Source organism: Cyprinus carpio, chromosome A3, assembly GCF_018340385.1.
Source record: "Cyprinus carpio isolate SPL01 chromosome A3, ASM1834038v1, whole genome shotgun sequence".
NCBI classification, from domain to species: domain Eukaryota; kingdom Metazoa; phylum Chordata; class Actinopteri; order Cypriniformes; family Cyprinidae; genus Cyprinus; species Cyprinus carpio.
The window spans coordinates 22,770,612-22,788,708 of NC_056574.1; the positions used below are offsets into that span (position 1 = coordinate 22,770,612).

Consider the following 18,097-nt stretch of genomic DNA (forward strand, 5'->3'; position numbering starts at 1 on the left):
TCAAATAGCAATGATATTTTGTCAAAACTATGGTTATGGTAAATGTTTATAAACTGTGGGCATAAATCAACTCAGCAGACTATTAAACTACATTGTTGGTTTTAATGTATGAATAACTAAATAAACTCAAAAATTCAAGCATTAAACACAGGCACTATGATTGGCAGCACAAAGCCACTCATAGCAGCACACTTTCATGACGACCCTATTGGAGTGTGGCATGCTTTGTACGGAGCAATCAGTTCATTCAGGAAGTGTCTTTTGTGATAACAGTGTTTGTGTACTCTTGATGTAGCTCACACAGAGCAGAACACGTGATACAAGAATACTTATAGAAGTGGGATGCATAGCTTTAACTCTATTGTCAATGCATGTCTTCTGAAACACAGATTTGATACGTGAGTGACTGAATAATGGTCTAAGAAGCCATCATGCCTTTCAGTTCAGCAATAATTCCACGGCAAAAGACACAAAGTCCTATAAGTACACACACTGTGTATTTGTATTAGCCAGACCATTCTTTAAGTTTTCTTCTGTGCTAACAGACACACAACCCCCCCGAGAATATCACAGGGTGCAGGTTCCACATAAGAATACAATAAAAAAAAAAAATTAAGACTCAAGACAGACCAGATGCACTATGCAGTCTCTCCAGGGAAAATAGTATATTTGAGGTCTACACGTTTTGAGATCGTTCCACTAACATATAAATAGCTAAGGGTAGTCTACACTGATCTCCTCTGGGTCTTCTGTCATCCTATAGGAGCAGAGAGGGAGGGAGAACGGATCAGCAGGTCAGTCAGAAGTTGAGACTGGTTAACCCCTGGATTCCAAAGACCTGTCGGTGAAAAGACAACGAAGGGCGAAATTTCAAAATACAGCCAGTAGAATATCTCAGATTTCAATAAAGACATTTAACATGCCAATTACATTGTTTTACTAATGTATTACACTTTAACAGTGTTGTGCACACTGAAATAAATACGAAATAATTGTGAGATACACTACCGTTCAGTAAGATCTAAAGGAAGTGAATGCTTTTTTTCAACAAGGATGTATTAACTTTCAAATGTGTCAAAAGTTACAGAAAATATATGTTACAAAAGATTTCTAATCTTTTTTTTTGTAATATTCATCAAAGAATCCTGGAAAAATGCATCACATTTTCTGCAAAAAATAGTATCACACCTCTTTTCAACATGTTTCTTGAGTAGCAAATCATGATATTAGAATGATTTCTGATGGATCATGTGACACTGAAGACTGGTGAAATTATGCTGAAAATTCAGCTTTACATCACAGGAATAAATGACATTTAGAGAAAATACACAGTTGTTTTAAATTGTAATATTATTTCACATTTTTTTAAATGCAGCCTTGGTAAGCATAAAAGATCAACAGTAGTGTATGACTTTCAAACAAAAAAATGTCTCCTGATTAATGATCGGCTGAGAGATGATGAGAAAAAGGTAGGAAAGGAAAAGAAAGTGATAGTCGCACTCACGAGTAGCTGGTATGTTGCTGACGTCTCCTGGCACTTCTCATCTTTTCAAATCTGGCTTCCATCTCTTCGAGGACTTTAGGGGTGTAACGCACCACCAGCTTCACTGAACCCTGCGCTGCCTTTAGCAGCTCTACAGCTTTCTCATGATGTTCTCCCTCCACACTCTACACACAATAAAATATGAAGGACATTTAGAAGGCTGTTATTCTGGCAAACCGCAGCTCTTAAAATCAAAGTCAAGGTCACACACCGAAACATAAATGATACGACTCAAAATCGTAATGTCCCCACATACCACTCCATTAACAGAGAGCAGTTGATCTCCTCTCTTCAGACCACCCTGGCGGTCGGCAACACCCCCTGGGATGACCCTGGAGATGTAGATGGGAGAGTTTTGCTCTTTTCCACCCATGATGTTGAACCCAAGCCCCTCGTCTGTTTTAGGGAGTTCGACCACTCTTGGGTGTGCATGGCCTTCACTGGCTGCGAATGCTGCTACTGTGGCCTGGAAAAAGACACCAAATAAATGTCTTCATCAGTATATGATCATTCTTGATCAACACTGGCAATTTTTGGGTAAGAAGGTACCTTTGCAGTGGCTTGTGCTCGGACCTCAGGCCCACCTGCAATGTCCAATGTATCATAAAGCTGCTCATAGACCTAGAAAGGGACAGTCATTTCAACTCAAATATTTGTAGTTTACAGTTAGTTTGACACATTTATAATTAATGAACCTAACACACATTATCACATTACTTTGCAGATCATTAATTAATATACATTCAAATAGCAGAAATGTCCTTAAAGTTTGATTGATATTTTCATGTGCATACATAATTCAATTAATGCAAACTACTGATGTCTTTAAACAATAATATTCGTTATTGACTTCATAATAGATTATATTGTACAGTCTGTTGGTCATTACTGCGAAATAAACCCCCTGCAGTATCACACAAGACCTTTCGGCTTTGGGTTTATTTTGTGAAAATGACTGCGTGACTGTCCATTAGCTTGCTTACTACACAGATGTTGATTACTTAATAAATGGGCATTACACATTGATTTTAGTTGACAATTTATATTTACTTTGAGAAGAAAAGAAACGATAGCTAATTATACATTTTAGCACTCACACAAATATTTTCAGAATGCCATTACTGAACAAGAATCCTGAGCCATGTAATAGTGAAAGTCAATGTGCAGTTTTCTTAGTGAATACTATGTAAGGTTTGTGAAGTAGAGGGCACATTTTAGTGGAATGAATCACAATCAAAGTAGACATACTGATCAAAATCTTGTCTTCCTATTATCTATCTCTCAGCTACGCAAAGAGCAGAACATCTAAAGTACATGTGAAAACTGAGTTAGTCTGACAAGAGTGTCATGTAGAATAGCTGTGCAAGCTGTGAACAGACTGGACTTCTGCTATTGAAACCCATTACTACAAATCAAGGCGTGAGGTATAGCAGCTGAAGTGAGATGCCGTCTCAGAGAGACAGGAAAGGGAGTCATTCAGGAGGAGGAACAGTGCAGCACAATTCTGTCTATGAGAAAATACCATTCACGTGTGGAGGAGGAAGAGTGCTGTCGTAAGTGCTTACGTGGTGAGACAACATTTTTTAACTTTTTTTTTTCTTTTAATATGTTCCATTAGTGTTCTGTGAAATCAGTACAAGAAAAAAAAAAAATTAGTAAATATTTTAACTTTTTTTTTTCTTTTAAATGTTTTTATCATATATTTTTTTTTAAAAGGCAACATGTTACAAATGAACAGAATCCAGCAAACAGTTTTAACCGAAGTAAAGTCCTTATGTTTGAAGGACAGAAGCAAGCTTTACCTCTCGGATGGCAGCACAGAACTTGCTCTGTAAGACTCTCTGTAGAGCCTGGAGTTTGGGAGGAGGAAGTTCACCACTTCTCTGAAGCCTGTCCAACAGTTCTATCACTCTGCAAATATCTGTCAGAAAATAAAACATTGCAGAAATACTGTGCTGCTTGAAAGTTTGTGAACCCTTTATAATTTTCTGTATTTCTGCATAAATATGACCCAAAACAGAATCCGTTTTTCACAAAAAGTTCTGAAAGTCGACAGAGAATAATAAATAAAAATAAATAAATATGATATATATATAATCCTTTATTTATTCATGAAAATTATCTAATATTAAATATCTGGGAGTGGCAAAAATATGTGAATCTCTAGGATTAGCAGTTAATTTGAAGATGAAATTAGAGTCCATCTGTTCAGAGGTGTTTTCAGTCAGTGGGAAGACTATCAGGTGTCACTGCCAGCCCTGGGATCTATCAAAGTCTGATTAAAGTTTCTAGAAGTGAATCATGGCACAAACAAAGGGGATCTCTGAGAGCCTCAGGAAAAAAAAAAAAAGAGTTGCTTTTGCTCATCATGGGCTGTCAAGTGATTATTTAAAAAATATATATATAATGTACCAATTAATCAAATTAATCTCAAATTAATGAGATTAATTAATTAACATGCATATCATGTGCCGATTAAAGACAGTTATTGTTAAAGATAATTGTGTTCATTTAGAAAAACAAACACTGAATAGACATTACAGAAAAGTAGTTGAAATAAGTAGCTTTAGATGGATATATTTTAAATTCAACATACAAAAATACAAATAAATGGTGTAATATTAAATTATTTAAAAAAAAAAAAATTATACTTCATATACAACTAAAAGCGCCAGAAGGTGGTGGCAAACACCTGTCTGAAGTCAGTGAGTCATTCAATCGATTCGTTCAAATAGCTGATTCATTCACAAACGAAGCAAGTGACTGCCTTGATGAATGGTTCACTGAATCATTGATTCCCTCGATTCGTTTAAAACCGTGGATTCATTAATGAAACGACACAGTGCGTTGGTCAAACACGTACTACAGTTCGAGACTGTTGTACAGTTCTCCTAGGGCTTTGTTTTCATTAGTGAAATTACTGACAATGTGTCTAAAATGCAGTTATTCACACGTTTACCTTATCTTCATTTTTACTAAAAACTTATGTAACCTATTTTTATATTTCTTCCAGCTAATGATGATTCTGAAAGAAAACACAGGGCTTGTTATAGTAACACGCAGCTTTCACGCGCATCTGACAGAACCGCTGTTAAGGGTTTTAGGTATTTTAGCAAATGATTCGTAAATTCAGTTCAACAGCATTAATTTAAAGAGGGTAAACTTTATCACTCGACTGAATCTACGCATGCATTTGAGGTGTTCTTGCTCCGTCCAAGCAATAAATGCACGTTTTTGAAAGAGCGCTGTAGCATATTCTTCAATCGCGCAGGTAACGTCAATACAACCCATTACAGGGGCTGCCAAAATATTGTTAAATCAGCCAGGGCTATAGAAACGCATATTAATATTTACAAGTAAATCTCCATATTACGCGGCTAGCTGTCTTTCTATCCGACCCCCCTCCCCACATCTAGTTTCGACGTCCATCAGGGGGGATTCAAGCCTTCTTTAAGGGGGTCAGACCCTCCCAAAATTCGCACTCTGGACACAATGAACAGAAACAAGTAAATTACCTCTTTCCAGGCAGAGCGGCTCAGTCATCGCCGCCATGTCCAGCTCTTTCCCCGTATGATAATACGACATCATGAAGACCGTCTGCTGCAGTAGAGGACCGACGCGTTCTTTCACCGGGGGCAGAATCGTAAGAGATCGTTTTGAAGCTGCAGGACAGGGTTTTCAATTGTGAAAATCGATCGTCTTCTGCAGGTTCCCAGTGAAAGGGCGAGATGCGCGAGAAGCCTGTGCGCTCTCGTACCAGCCGCTTACAGAATGACGCAATACAATACGTCAGAGGCGCGAGTTCAACCAAAGCCTTTTTGCAACCAACAAAATCGTTTATGAGAAAAGGCTTAGAAATAAGGAACCAAGACAAACAGACAATAATTTGGCAATAAAAAGTATTTATTCAAGAATGAAAACCATAACCAATACGACCAGAGATACAAGCAAAAAAAAAAACACATTTAAGAGCGATTTTTGTGAACCCATTGAAGACATTCCTATTAAAAAAAAAAAAAAAAAACATCTGTCAATGTTTGCTGCCTTTGTTACTATAGTAAAATTAGGCGCCACTGTACAATTTTCAACCGATCCACATCTCGAACCAAATATGAAACAAAATGTACAAGACAAGAGAAAAAAAAATGAACCTGCAGAGAAATTGGGGGGTGCAGATATAAAGGGAACGTTGTTCAGATAACACTACAAACCAATAACTCTTGTAATCAACAAACATATATGCAAATGGACATAACAGTACTAAACAATCCCAATCATGACAGTTACCCGTCCCTTACTGAATAAACTACACTGTAATAAAATACAGTGGCTTAGTCAAGAGATCTATTCCTAGCAGTGCAGTCACTTGATACTGAGCTGATGTTAGACAGGGAATTCAAATGCATCATAAGGCTAGCTATTTAGTGACATTTTGTGTCTACAAATCCCCACAAATTAAATAACCTGGGTTCAACTACATAATCTTTTGATTTTAACAAAGGATGCTTCTTACCAGGGAGACACTTAGCTCTCTCAATGATAGCAGTTGGTAGTACAGTATAACACTTACACACTGTGGACATAGTGCGAGCATTAAATAATGGTTGAGGATATTTGTGAATCCAATCAACATTACAACTGGAGGACCTCGGATGAGTCACACAATGGGGCACTTCAGTACTCATCGCCCTGGGCCTCCATCCTGTATCCGTTCTCATTGGAGGCATAGCCCTCACCTGACTGGATGGAATCCTGATCCATCATCATCATCCTCATCCCATCCTGTGAACCTTCTTCTGATTGTGGCGGCAACTGCTCTTCACCTTCTTCACCTCCGTTACCCAAACCCTCCTGATCTCCTGAGGAGGATACGTGTCTGTCTTCCCTACGGTCCCCACGGTCCCGATCGCCCCGGTCCCGCTTGTGTTCACGATCTCTATCCCTGTCTCGCCTTCTTTCCCGATCTCTGTCTCTATCTTTATCTCTGTGGCTGCGCTTCCTGTCACGGTCTCTCTCCCTGTCTTTGTCTCGATCCCTTCCTCTCTCCTCTCCTTCGGGCACTCTGTCCTCACCTCGTCCTGGCTCACCACACAATGGGTCCTCCATACCCCTTTCTCCTCCTTCGGGCATAATGGCATCAACTAGCCCACCCATGCCTTCCTCTCCTCCATCCGCACCTTTCCCTCTCTCACGGTCTCTCTTTCTATCCCTGCTCTTGCTTCTCCTCTTGCGGTCTCTTTCTCTATCTCGGTCTCTACTCCTCTCTCGGCTGCCTTCGGCAACACCTCGCTCTCGTTCCCTGTCTCGGCGCCGATTGCCACCTCCTGCCTCCTCCCCTGGAACCGCGATGGCCCTCTCGCGCTCACGAGACCTGGTGTGTCTGCGTCTCTCTCGAGATCGTGAACGGCGGCGCTCACCGCGGTCCCTCTCTCGGTCTCGTTCCCGACTGCGATCCCTGCGTTCACGATCCCGATCGCGGTCACTGCATGATAAGAGACAACAGAGGTCAGGTTTGGAAGACTGAAATGTACCTACCTAAAAAGACAATCATGCCCCTCTCAACTTACCTTCCAATTGGTCGGTCATCATAGCGGGAAGTGTCGTCTCTGCCAGAGTGCTTGATGTTGACATCTGCCCCTCCTCTCCTTGTACCACCAAGACCTCCACCTGAACAGTGAAATAAATGTATAATGAAGAAGTGAAGTAATACTTGTGAACACAACCAGGGGTGTGCAACTCTGGCCCTGGTGATCCACTGTCCTTCAGAGCTTTGCTCTAGAACAGGGGTGTCCAATGCTGCTCCTGGAGGGCCACTATCTTGAAAACAAGCTAATAAGCATCCTCTGGATTACTAGCAACTTCAAGAAAATTGGGGCAGGCTGGAGCCAAACTCTACAAGGACAATGGGCCTCCAGGAGCACCCAAAGCCTAGAAAAGAACACTTGATTAAGAAGAGAAAAAAAATGCTTACCAAGTCTCCGGGGGTGCCATCCTTTGACCGTTCGTCCTCTTTCAACATCAACAAGCACTCTACGTCCATCAATCTTTTTGCCATCTGCGTGTTTGTAGGCAGCTAGAGGAGTTGATAGACGAGCAGTGGAAAAGAGGAGATTGAGGGATGAAGGGAATAAGGAGAATACAGAGAAAGAAAGAGTTGGACAATGAGAAACAAAAATACACACAACAGTATTTCCTTCTACATACCTTGAATTTGGGATGGACTCCATTCAAACATGTTAAGCTATTTAAAGGCACACGCTTACCTCTGAATGGATAAGCCACCAGTAATGAGATACATTGCCAATGCTGCCACCATCCATTTATAAAAAAAAAAAAAAAAAAAAAAAAAAAAAAAAAAAACCTTCCTCATGTTCAGCTAATGATTACACTCTTAGAATGAGGCACACCAACAAATGTTACAAAAATAGCTCTATTAAAAAAAAGCTGGACAGTAGTGACTAATGTTCATGATTTTGATTATAAATTTAAGCAAGACTGAATACCTTGAAATAACTTCAAAGCACAATGCTTCAGAAAAATCCTGTATATGAATTCACATGGTTAATATGCTAATTTCATTTCACCAATAAAACCTAAAGTGAATATTTCAAATTTCTGAATACTTTAATTTTAAGAATAACAATATTGGGGATTGTGAGAATATAGGGCCCTATGATTTCCAAGATGCAGAAAATGCAGACAGAATTGCAGAATCCAGTCATAAAAACAGTTTACAGTTTAAAGTGGAGGGTCACGGAATTTGGCAAGTTTTGGATGGATACATCTAAAGCAAGTCAGTACACTTAAATCAAAATGTGATATTCACTTGTGTCTGTGAATATTAAGCCACAAAAATACCATTTAAATATGAATCCTGCATGTTCTGGTTGTCTCTGTGTGAATGTTTACTACACACATACTGAAGCTCAAGTGACGCTCGAGGTGTTTTCTGCCTCTGCCATCTCAATATATAAGTACACGAACACAAACAATCTCTAGAACTGCTCTGAGAATCAATTCCAGAGCATTTTACCATTTCTTTTGAGTAAAACCTTGTCAACATATACAAACAGAAATCTAAAAGTCTTCATAGCAACCCAAATAAAAGTTTGGTTTAACTTGAAGAAACTGTGACAGAAATATTACTTAATGTAATGACAGTATTACTACTACTACTAATAAAATTATTATTATTAGAACATTTTTAAAGGAATATTTACCAGAAAAATTTATCAGAATTTATTTAGCAGAAAAATGAATACAGACCACAGTATTTCTGGAAAAAAAGAAATTAAATATTTTTCTATATAAAAGCAATTCATTAAAAGATACTTTTTGTTATTAATAATTTAATGAAACCATTAAAACTGATTACAGAAAAATCAACGGAAAAAAGACTTTAGTAAAAATACTGATTTTGAGGGGGGGGGGCGTTAACTTCATAGGGCCTTCCAATGGTATTTTTGTTAAACTTAATAAATTGCTGTTTAATATCCTAAGTTTCATGCTTTTCGCTGGATAAAAATTAAATGTAACCATTAAACCGGAATAAAAAAACAAAAAACAAAAACGTAAACCAGAAAAATGAAAACAATTTTGGGGAAAAAAAATTAAGTGGATTTCATAGGGCCCTAAAAATGTTGCAGGGGCATCTAAGTACTCAGTATAAAAAAATCCAGAAACCATTTGACAAGGTTCAAAGAAACTAAAGCACGTGCTTTGTAAATTCAGGAAAAAAAAAAAAAACTCTCTCTAATGTTCAAAAAGAAATTAAAGGAACATTCGAGTGCTACAGAACTTAAGTGATGCAAATTTAAATTGAGGCAGTTCAAGGTAATGCAAGGTAGATCACAAAAACAAGGAAGCATTGCAGTCAACAGCTTGGACCACACCGATCAACTCCAAATTTAGGGTAATTCACATTAACTACCCATTAACGCAGTTTATTCTCATTAAATCTTAAAGCAACAATAAGAAAAAAGGCACTTAGTGAATACAATTAAGCTAAAAGCCACACTCTCCATTCTCCAAAATCTTACACATTCATTCACCCTCATATGCAATTTCTATGAGCATCAAAGCACCATTCACACTCACATCATGACAAACCAAATGGGTTAAAAAAAAAAAACATTTTGCAGAGCTTTACTTTTAGATTCTATATTATATTTATATTTGCTAGAATTACAGCTTTTAAATACGCTACAAAATTCTCACACTTCAATATGGCCAATACCCTTAGGTCCTTTTCCTTCTGCTGGTCTAAGGTAAAAGTCTAAGCCCTTAAGTATTTAGTCATTATCTCAGTGTTACTACATTACCTGGAGATGCTACCTTACCATAACACCTGGTTAAGGATGGAAGTCCTTGATGGAAAACCCCACGGAAATGTAGCCTGGCGATTCCAGCTGCCTTGAATCAAAATGTCCTTCAGTACATTTGATACTCAATTTTTTTTTTTTTTTTTTTTTTTTTAACCAAAACTGGACAACCTTGAATCAAGAAATAAGGGATCCAATCCTTCAACAAGCGATACGATGAAATCCACGAAGCTACTCTGGTCTGCACTGTCGATGATGTTCGGTTGAAACCCATTATGAGGGCCTTACCATCGAACCCTCAAGTCCTTTCGCACACACCTCTCCTTACATCTCAACTAGAGGGCCTTACCAACAACCCTCAGACTACCATACCAAACTAGAGGGGCTTACCAAACACCCTCAAGGCACCTACCTACCCAACACGAGGGCCTTACCATCCACCCTCATTTTTATCAGTTAACAGAGGGCCTTACCACAACCCTCAGCTACCTAACCAGTTAGAGGGGCTTACCAACCACCCTCATATCTGTAACAATATCTCTCATATTCTTGACGAAATCTACCTCGCCAGTGAGATTTTAAAAGATCTCCATTTTGAAATCTAAAATTTAGAAAAATATGAGAAATGAAATGGAATAAACCCTTAACATTTGAGTTAAGGAAAGTAAAAATGTTAATTCTACTTATTTTATTGGCTGTATCAATTTCGTTTTTTTTTTTCAGCCCACTTGGAGTTGTACAGATAAAGATTTAAACAGCTAAGCTGTACACATAGGAAAGGTTACTCTCCATGCAGCTGCTCGCTTCTCAGCCTAAATGGAAATTTCTTAGACTTATGGATTAAGTATCTCACAGAAAAATTCTGGGACTGAATTTAACCACTGAAGCTGTACAAGCTGAATCCTTGATAAGTATCTTTAAATGTAACTGGGTTCTGTGCAGTGATTTGAATATCCAATGCCCTTGGTAATCTATTCTATTAAAGCCAATTCCAAACACCTGAGCAAATATTATGCCTACACACTTAAGAATTTTTATTGGAAAAAAATAATTACCAAGCAAGTGTCTTTTGTGCTATCTTTTACATAATATAACAGAGTTATGATCCCGGTCTAGAAGATATAGTAACGCTTAGCGATGTAAAAACAGCTTCAGTAATGATGTGAAATACACATTCACATTATCACTGCACAACACAACTTTATTTTTGCTTTTGCAGAGTAGCAGTGTTATAGTGGAGTCACAATTTCACAGAAAAAAGGTCCATTGTGTATTGTCAATAGTGTAGCGATACATGAACCACAGGTCACACAGAAGTCACTTTCAAACCAATGTGGCAAATTCTTGATTGGATTCCTATTAAAATTATATTTTTGCTTGCCAAAACTGCCTTCGCCAAACGCCAAATTTGACTGCACCTTAATATCAGATATTGTACGTCAGGCAAATAACTGATGAATAACAATTACATTAATTAAACCATTTATTCTGCATTTTTTAATATCTTACAAAAATAAATAAAAATCTATCAAAGCTTTCACTGACATAATTCGGCAATTGTGTGCTGCACATATTTACTACACTGTTCTGTTTCAAATGTAACAGTCATACAGTCTAAATCTCGCAGAGTACAACCACATTAGTAGTAGTACGATGGCTTTAATAGAAGAGATTAACGACAGGCTCAGACTCACCACAACTGGCCCAAGCCACACTCAAGCCCTATGTTTAGCCCTAAATTGGGGCAGTGATTTGGTACACCTAACCTAGAATTAGATGAGGGGTGTAAAGAAATCTTACCCATCATACAAACCCATCATACCAACCATATACTGAGCTGTGGTAGTAGGGTGTAGATGTATCAAAACCATCATCAAGATCTGCAAGCCAGCTCTGGCCAATAGCCATCAGAGATAGGCGGCTGCAGTAGCAATGAGAACAACACACAATTAATAGAAAGCATTGACCCGCTCCGCAACACTTCAATCATGAACGCCCCTGTGTGAACGGAGTTATAGAATGCCTTGATATCAATGGCTGTTTGTGCACCAGACATGAACAGGTGTGTAAGTATATGGGTCACCTTTTTCACTACAGACGGCCTTAGCCTTTAGCTTACCATCACCGCTCCGGTCGGAAACACACTGCTATGTCACACTGCCTAAACATTACAGAGATGCCATAAAGTGGCAACATTGATCAGAATGTGTGTTGGGCTAACGCACAGCCACACGTCACTTTTCCCCCACATGTGCTGCACCATCACACTCACACCAAATGCAACACACATACACAAGGGGGTAAAAACAGGAATATACTATGAACACACATAATTGGGTTGACAAGCGGTCATACAAGCACACACACACACACAAATGGAGTTTTATAACTTTACAGTTTCATTCTCATATGTAAGTTTTAAATATTGAGTGGTTGGCTACACCTAAATATTTTGGCATTGCAAAAAAACAAACAAACAAAAAAAAAGCAGTTGAACAGGTGGACTATGACCAACACACTCTGTTGCTTCAAAATAAAATGAATTAATAGTTTTCAAGGGAAGAAAAGACAACAAATGACTCATTGTAGTAACAGATGGTGTAGCTGTTCTGAACCTTGCTTTTAGTCATTTAAGGAATTTGAAGAACGAGAAGTCTTAGTTACTCACAGTGCATGTCTCTCTCGTGCTCGTACTCAATGAACGCATAGCCTCTTGGTTTTCCAGTTTTCTTGTTGTACACAATATAGATCTAATAAAACCAGATAAATTCAGGGATGATTCTGCAGGATAAATTGGTAGTAGCATACTATGGAAACGTGCATAATACATATTTAGTACAACTTACCCGTTTGATAGGACCATAGACTTCAAACTCACGCCGTAGTTTGGATTCTGTGGTGTCATAATTCTGCATAAACAGGAAAAAAAAGCATGTAAGATGTGTGTCTTCAAGACAATCTCTAAACATTCATATTCTTGTCAAAAATACTCACAATTCGAGCCACAAACAAGGTCTTAAACGCATCTCCTTGAGCATTAGGATCGTTGTGTGGGTCCCCTGTGGGAATACAAGAAACAGTTTTTAAGATTTTATAAGAGAGGGTTCTAATGGTTCACTGTTTAATGCAGTGTTTAGCATTCATCAACTAGACTGTGGTGGCCCGCCACAGTTTCACAATAAACTGAAAATATTTAACCTTCTCATAATAACATAAGTCTTTAACATTGCATTTAGCGCCGTTGCTTTGTCAGAGTACATGTCAAACAAACTAAAACCGAAAGCTTAAGCAATATGGCTTAATCCCCTTATGAAACTGTTTGTGCTACGCATTTCAAAGCAGAGCACACACTTCACGGGATCTGGTGTTTTCCACGTCTCAGAGCGGCTCAGTTCACAGTAAATGCAGTAAACGCCATTTTTGCATGTGCTGTGAGTTTAGCGAATGTCTGGGAATGGAGTGGCACCATTTAAACTTTGTTTTCACATCTGCATAATTTTAGAGGGGAGATGATTATAGTATTTCATTAGATTTGTAACGAGACGTGTTTGTAAACCTGTTTTCACAGAAGCTGGAGTTTTCCTACTAAGGAAAAAAAAAAACCTCAAGGGTTTATCTCTTGCAAGCAGGACCTGAAATACTGTACAGGCACAACAAGCTCACTGTTTGCGGTGCTCAAAATATTGGATATAAATATAAAGATATAAATCCCCACCCCAGTATTTATATGAATGCATTTCTAAAGTGAACTGACCGTCTTCAGAAAAGTTTTGATGGCATTTTCCCTCTTACCTCTGTTTCGGTCTCATTCAGATGCGTTTTATCTACCATAATTTCACAAAGCTAAAATCAGAGCACTTTGTTTTTGCTTCAAATGTTGAAATTATACAAATTTAAAAGCGCTACTCAGGCTACATGTTTGTAGCATCTTTCTTTGTATCATGATTAAAGTCCCCCTGTGGTGAAAATCTAGTTTTTTGTTGTTTATTTGTCTATGTGGACTTTTTAATAGGCTTTTAGACAAACCATGTGCCAATCCATTTATCAACACCACTGCGGAGTATTTTCTCCTTGAAACTGTAGTTTCCCAATTGCAGTCACAGAAATGTGGTTTGAAACAGTCCTTTTTTGCTACATCACAAAATTCAATAACCAAACACGTCAAGGGATCCTTTCCTTAGCAAATCATTAACTGTGCTGCAAAGCAGAGGGTCGTCAGAAGGCAGCCAGGTTAATCCGGTAACAGTTAAATTTTTTCTGCAGATGTTTCGCTAATTGTTCATATTTCTCTTATTATTTTCGCGATGTCATGTGCTGTAAGCACTTATTTATTTGCATTTAGAAGCGCTAACTTGAATTATAACCCGCGGCAGCAGTGTAAAAGTAGACCAGAGTCAGACGCACCTCTCCCGTATTGACATCCGCAAGTCACACACGTATGATCGCAGGCATGATTTGTAATCACAAAACTGGCTGCATTCGAGTCTTCAAGGCATTTTGAGGAAACAACATCATCAAGTAAATTTAAGAAATGTTACAGTATCCACTGTAGTTTTATCAGTCATTATCCGTGTACGAACCAGCGTAAACAGATAATGTTACCTCACGAAGTTAGCCATCAGTCTTCCTTTGCTTACTTTGAGCATACCAGCTTAGTTCGGGTTCAAACACATATGGCTTAATTAAACCAATATTTCCACTTGCCATTGTATCACGTTTACTACAGCTCAGTTAGTGGACTGAGTGGAGGTGGGGCTAATTTGCGTATTCATAGATTTGCGTATGAGGCAAGGGTGTAGAGTTACATTCCTGTAGCTGTTCATACAGCTCTATACGTTCATAATGGAGTGGTTCATTTTGAACTTGGGTTCAAGTACTAAGAAAGGCATTGTTTAGTTCAAGGCACAGTTTTGGTACATTCTGAAACACTGAAAAAAAAGGACCAAATCTGCTATAGAAATTATTAAAAATATATACTGTGTACATGCAAGCAGATGAGCCCAGAATATGAACACACTGAACTGCAAGTTAAGCTACGATTTTCTATGGGAGACTACAGCTTAATGTAAGTGGCTTAATATAAGACTGATATAAAAGCCCAAATTTTATATAAAATTTATTAAAAACATTATTTATACAAACAAGCATTGCGCTAATCCGTTAATCCTCTTTAAGAGTTTTCTTTGTAATGTTTTTTCTATGAGGGAGAAAACACGTGAAACTTTGCACATTCCGTTCATATTCTGGGCTCATCTGCTTTCCTGTGCATAATATATTTTAATAGACTGTATACCAGATTTGGTCTTTTTAAATCACTGTCTTTGTCCATTACCATAAGCATTTTTTAATGGTTTTATGGGAGGAAAATACTTAAAATGCAGTTCAGTGCACTGTTTATATTCTGAGTTCATCTGCTTGTAGGGGTGTAACGAGACACTTATCCCACGAGACACGAGAACAAGACAACATTTTAAGACTTTTTTAAAGAAATCCTCAATGATGAAATATATAGGGGAAAATTGTCTTTTATGCAACTGAAAAACACAATGTAAAAAAATGTAGGTGCATTTTTAAATCAAATTGTACTTTATGAAATTAAATATCTACTTTAATAATTTTTATGCAGGTATAAACAATGTTAACACTGTAAAAGGTTTTGCCACAAACTCAACTGACAAGCAAGTAATTGCACAAAATTATATAGTATACATGAAAATAAATAAACAAATAATATCAATTTAAAGTAGCAGTCAGTCAAGTTTATTTAGTAAACTGATTTTCACTTTAATAAAAAAAAATATATATATAAAATTTTTTTTCCATTTAATTTTTCTCAACTCCTCTTTAATAGTATATACATTTTCACATCAATTTATTATAAGTTTAACAAGAATTACGTTTGGGGCCCTATGAAATGTTTTATTTTTTTCTCACCATATTATTTGTATTTTTTTTATTGTTACCAAATTATGTGTTTTAACAGGTCTAACTATTTGAATGCATAAAACAACTTAAATTAAAACACGGTAGTAGTAATAGTAGTAGGCTGTGTACATTCTATTGTATTATTTCAAAACGGACTTTTATTTTGACGGGTTGCCATGAATACCTTTAAACTTTATGACCAGCTTTATCGTGAACTAGAGGGTCAGAGGTCCACCCACCACAGTCTCAGTAAACCCTGTGGGGAAACACTGCTGGGGTTCAGATACTTACATAGCTTCAGTTCTGTTTCCACCACAACTTGCCTCCTTTCCATCTTCTCCCTTCTCTGCAATTCAAATCACAATGGACCACATTACAAACAAATATACACAAGTTCCCATCAGAAAATCTCCTATGTTCTCATTTTCAAGGTACACATGAAAATTGCCCACAATTAAGTGTACTAAAAAGACTACCCTACTCACGGAGTCACTTCAACATATCAGATTTATTACGTAATCTGTTCTGTCATAATCCCACTGAATAAATATGTCAACAAGCTATACGTATTCAGCATTAGAAACCATGATTAAACTTGCCACGGAAACTCAATTCAGTCAAGAATAGCTCACCTTTCTCTCCAACCTCTCCTCCCGCGTCTCTGCTCTTGTGGGTGGTGGCGCATCTCTGGGGTCCTAACCAACAGTGAGTAACAAAACATCATTATATAACAGGATCACATAATACTTTCCAAAATATATTCCGTAATTTGCATCATGCATGTAACCATTTTCTGATGGAACACTTGATGTGTGAAAAGTCTTTCAAAAATTCCATAAAATGTCAAATAAAGTTGTACATAAAATAAGGCACAAAGCACCTCAAAATGCCGTATGAAAGGGGCAATCCCGCAGTAGGGCTGGTTGTGATGTTTCTCATGGGGCAGTTTCTCCAGCTGAGGCAGGAACGGTATCGGGTCCCGCGGGGCAAACAATGCCAACAGGTTCGGGGGGAGAAACTGAGTCATTGTTCACCTAGGAAAGAGAATTACATCGATTTATTCATAACCCAGAACAACCTTTAATATATACCCCAAACACCAGATCTGTGCAGTTCCTGTGGTTAACTGATTAATAAAAGATTTCAGTTTCTCCATGATCGGTCAAAAACACCACAGGGACATACTGATGTTTGTAAACGTAGAGTTTTCAGGCATTTTCCAGTGTCTGCATCAGTAAAGTAACACCCCCCTAAACGATTTTCGGGAAGTTAGCAGCTAGCAGTACCTACTAAGTTAACTTACCTCGGTTACCTTCTTGCAAACAATCACTACAGTCGAGTTACATGATTGATTACATAACCAGCATTTCCACTTTTAAGCTTGATATAATAAACAAACCGAGACTATAACACGCACGAGTAATGGAAGTGCAGGTTCTGTAACACACGTGTAGGCGAATCCAAACCTCAGAGGTGCCTAGGGTCAGCTCTACTGAGCCGCTGTTTCTACAGATCAGACCACAGCATTCCCACAGGCGGCCTACCTCAGCTTCTCATTCGGTTCCGAAGAAACCTCCGATTTTAGCGGAAAAACACCTCTGCGTTTGTGTATAGGAAATCTTCGCGCGTGAACTGCTTCAACAGTCGTCAGTATTTTGTATGTATTTCGGTCCACACAATACCCAACGTGTATCCTCACCGAGCTGAACAAGCCATTCCTTTCTTAAAATGGCGCGAGGCCGTGAACTACTCTGGTATTTTACGACGTTTGTACTCGTTTAGTGCCGCTTTACGTTAGGGGCGTGGTTAAATATTACAAAATAAAAGCTCTGACTAGATTCTAAACTGTATTTGCAGAAGGTGACCATCTTTAAATCCCTACAACCTATGCATAAGTAAACAACGTAATAGTTAAATAAATAAATTTTAATTTATAAATGTATTTACTTTTTTATTTTACACATGTAGATGCACATTAAGAATGTTTAAAACCCCGATATGTAGAAGCATTTTTTATAAAATTTATAAAATGTTATTATTGCCAATGGCTGCAAGGTTGTTCTGTTTTAATCTATTAACAAACTGAGCCGCCATCCATCGTGTGTTATGCCTGCCTCCAAAACTGGGCTGAAAATGATTAAGTTACGGTGGCCGAGAAGGGCAAAACAGATTACAATTATGAAAACAATTATGAAAACAAAATAACAAATTACAAACGCAAATGCAAATCTAAAAAACAAAATAACAATTCAGAAAACACAACAACAATTCAGAAAACATTTTAACAAGTCAGAAAACACAACGACAA

At 37.8% G+C, this 18,097-nt stretch overlaps 2 protein-coding genes across 4 annotated transcripts; both read right to left on the reverse strand.

The window, feature by feature from the left end:
- Positions 1 to 82: 82 nt before the first annotated feature.
- On the reverse strand, positions 83 to 5,305 carry lin7b (lin-7 homolog B (C. elegans)). The gene is made up of 6 exons (XM_042724454.1): positions 5,059 to 5,305; positions 3,346 to 3,464; positions 2,093 to 2,164; positions 1,800 to 2,009; positions 1,505 to 1,668; positions 83 to 838 (listed from the first exon to the last, which is right to left on the reverse strand). Exons 1-6 carry the CDS (start codon positions 5,129 to 5,131, stop codon positions 817 to 819), a joined length of 660 nt encoding a protein of 219 aa, XP_042580388.1. The 5' UTR covers positions 5,132 to 5,305; the 3' UTR covers positions 83 to 816.
- A 123-nt stretch (positions 5,306 to 5,428) lies between these two features.
- LOC109058930 (U1 small nuclear ribonucleoprotein 70 kDa-like) lies at positions 5,429 to 17,545 on the reverse strand. 3 transcript variants are annotated; one of them, XM_042724420.1, is made up of 10 exons: positions 17,334 to 17,545; positions 16,670 to 16,823; positions 16,422 to 16,484; positions 16,081 to 16,135; positions 12,859 to 12,923; positions 12,711 to 12,773; positions 12,533 to 12,614; positions 7,515 to 7,616; positions 7,111 to 7,210; positions 5,429 to 7,025 (listed from the first exon to the last, which is right to left on the reverse strand). In XM_042724420.1, exons 2-10 carry the CDS (start codon positions 16,814 to 16,816, stop codon positions 6,218 to 6,220), a joined length of 1,485 nt encoding a protein of 494 aa, XP_042580354.1. In that variant the 5' UTR covers positions 16,817 to 16,823; positions 17,334 to 17,545; the 3' UTR covers positions 5,429 to 6,217. The 3 variants fall into 3 exon arrangements, with proteins under 3 accessions (XP_042580354.1, XP_042580369.1, XP_042580361.1); XM_042724435.1 differs by lacking the exon at positions 17,334 to 17,545 and adding an exon at positions 17,207 to 17,225; XM_042724427.1 differs by lacking the exon at positions 17,334 to 17,545 and adding an exon at positions 17,093 to 17,116.
- Between the last annotated feature and the right edge of the window lie 552 nt (positions 17,546 to 18,097).